Source organism: Buceros rhinoceros, unplaced genomic scaffold (genome assembly GCF_000710305.1).
Source record: "Buceros rhinoceros silvestris isolate BGI_N320 unplaced genomic scaffold, ASM71030v1 scaffold37210, whole genome shotgun sequence".
NCBI classification, from domain to species: domain Eukaryota; kingdom Metazoa; phylum Chordata; class Aves; order Bucerotiformes; family Bucerotidae; genus Buceros; species Buceros rhinoceros.
In genome coordinates, this window is record NW_010391956.1 from 2,729 (window position 1) to 4,263 (window position 1,535).

At 64.0% G+C, this 1,535-nt stretch overlaps 1 protein-coding gene across 1 annotated transcript in view; it reads right to left on the reverse strand.

The window, feature by feature from the left end:
- The window catches only part of KCNQ4 (potassium voltage-gated channel, KQT-like subfamily, member 4), a gene marked incomplete at its 5' end in the record, with an annotated part of 7,235 nt that overhangs the window by 464 nt on the left and 5,236 nt on the right, over window positions 1-1,535 (reverse strand). Inside the window, 4 exons of the mRNA XM_010143556.1 lie at window positions 1-130; window positions 315-446; window positions 696-798; window positions 907-1,168. The exon at window positions 1-130 is cut by the window's left edge and continues 4 nt beyond it. Of these exons, the coding sequence (XP_010141858.1) occupies window positions 1-130; window positions 315-446; window positions 696-798; window positions 907-1,168 (627 nt within the window). The remainder of the gene's footprint in view (window positions 131-314; window positions 447-695; window positions 799-906; window positions 1,169-1,535) is intronic.

The following is a 1,535-nucleotide window of genomic DNA, read 5'->3' on the forward strand; positions in this document are numbered from 1 at the left end:
CTCCACTTTGACCACGCGCCCCATCATGCTGAGCTCGTCCACCAGCTCTGTCTCCAGCATCATCTTCTCCCCCTTCTCCCGCATCTTCTTGTCTGCGGCGAGGGCCCCCCTGCCCACGATCTGGTCCACGCTGGCAGAGAGGGCAGAGACACAGCCCATCACTCCAGAGGGCATGGGAGACCACAAGGGACAGGGACGGGGCTCTGGGAATGTGTTCCACCCATCACCAGAGGCCAGCACCCCCCCAGGCAGCCACAGCTAGTGGTGGGAGACCTGGGAGAGCCTGGAGTTCCCCCACCTTCAGAGCAGCTCACCGTGTCTGCAGGCTCTTGATTCTGCCCAGCATGTCCAGGTGCCCAGCTGAGTACTGCTCGATGACATCCTTGACGTCGTAGGGACGCAAGGTCTCCTTGAACTTCCTCTTGGCCACCAGGAACTTCAGGATCCTGCAGGGACACCCGGGAGGGCTGCAGGGCACTGGGAACAATGAGGGGTGCCCAGGGGCTCCGCATTGGGGGGTGAAGGGGGGTGCATGCAAAGCACCGAGGTCCTGATCACTGTTCCCGTGGAGGGATGAGCCAGGACTCATCCCTGCTCCCTGCCGGCCACTGCCAAGGCTCTCCCACTCGTCCCCAAGGGCCAGAGCTGGGGACAGCAGCATGTGCACTAGGGGAGGTGGGAGGCGACAGTCTCACCTGACGGCCCGGATGAGGGTCTTCACCGCTGGCATGATGTCCTCGAAGGTCAGGTCACAGTGGGAGCTCTTCTCCTCACCACTGTCCTCCGGTGGGCAGTCAGCTGTGGGTGCCAAGAGCAGGTGGGTGGCAGAGTCTGAGGACTGTCCCCCTGTGTCCTCCAGCATGACCCCACAGCCAGACCCGGTCCCCACCAGTCCCTGGGACTTACCCTCCACTGGAGTCCGTGCCTTGAGCCGCAGGGACGCGCGGAAGCGGGTCCGATCGTTGAAGCTCCAGCTCTTCTGCACCTTGGTGAGGCTGGAGGCCTCGGGGATGTCCTCAGTGCTGGGGGAGCGATGCAGGGGGAGCCCCAGCTGCTGCCTGCCCCGGCTGCCCTGTCGCTGTGAGCTGCTCAGCCGGATGCGGTCCTTGATGCCCATCTTGCTGCTGCGTGGGAGAGCGGGGTGGGCAGCGTCAGAGGCGAGCAGGCCCTGGGGGGACAGGGGTGGGGACAGGGAGGGGAGCGGATCCCCGCTGAGGGCACACACACGGCGCCCACTGCGGTGGGAGTGACAACAGGGATGGCTGTGACAAGCTCTCAGAGGGCCCCTCGCACACGAGCCAGGCCAGGAGCAGGTGGCACTGTGTGCCTGTGCAGGAGCAGCTCCTCTAAACACTTTTTTTCCCCACCAGAGAGGAGAAGAGAAAGGAGGACACAGATGAGAGAGGGGACAGGTATGGCAGCACAGAGGACACGCAGCAGAGCTGCTGGCGGAGCAACCAGCCCTATTCCTGTGGCACTGGGGCAACCAGCCAGGCCCCCTCATCCTCCTCCTAAATTCAGGCTCTTCTCCGCAG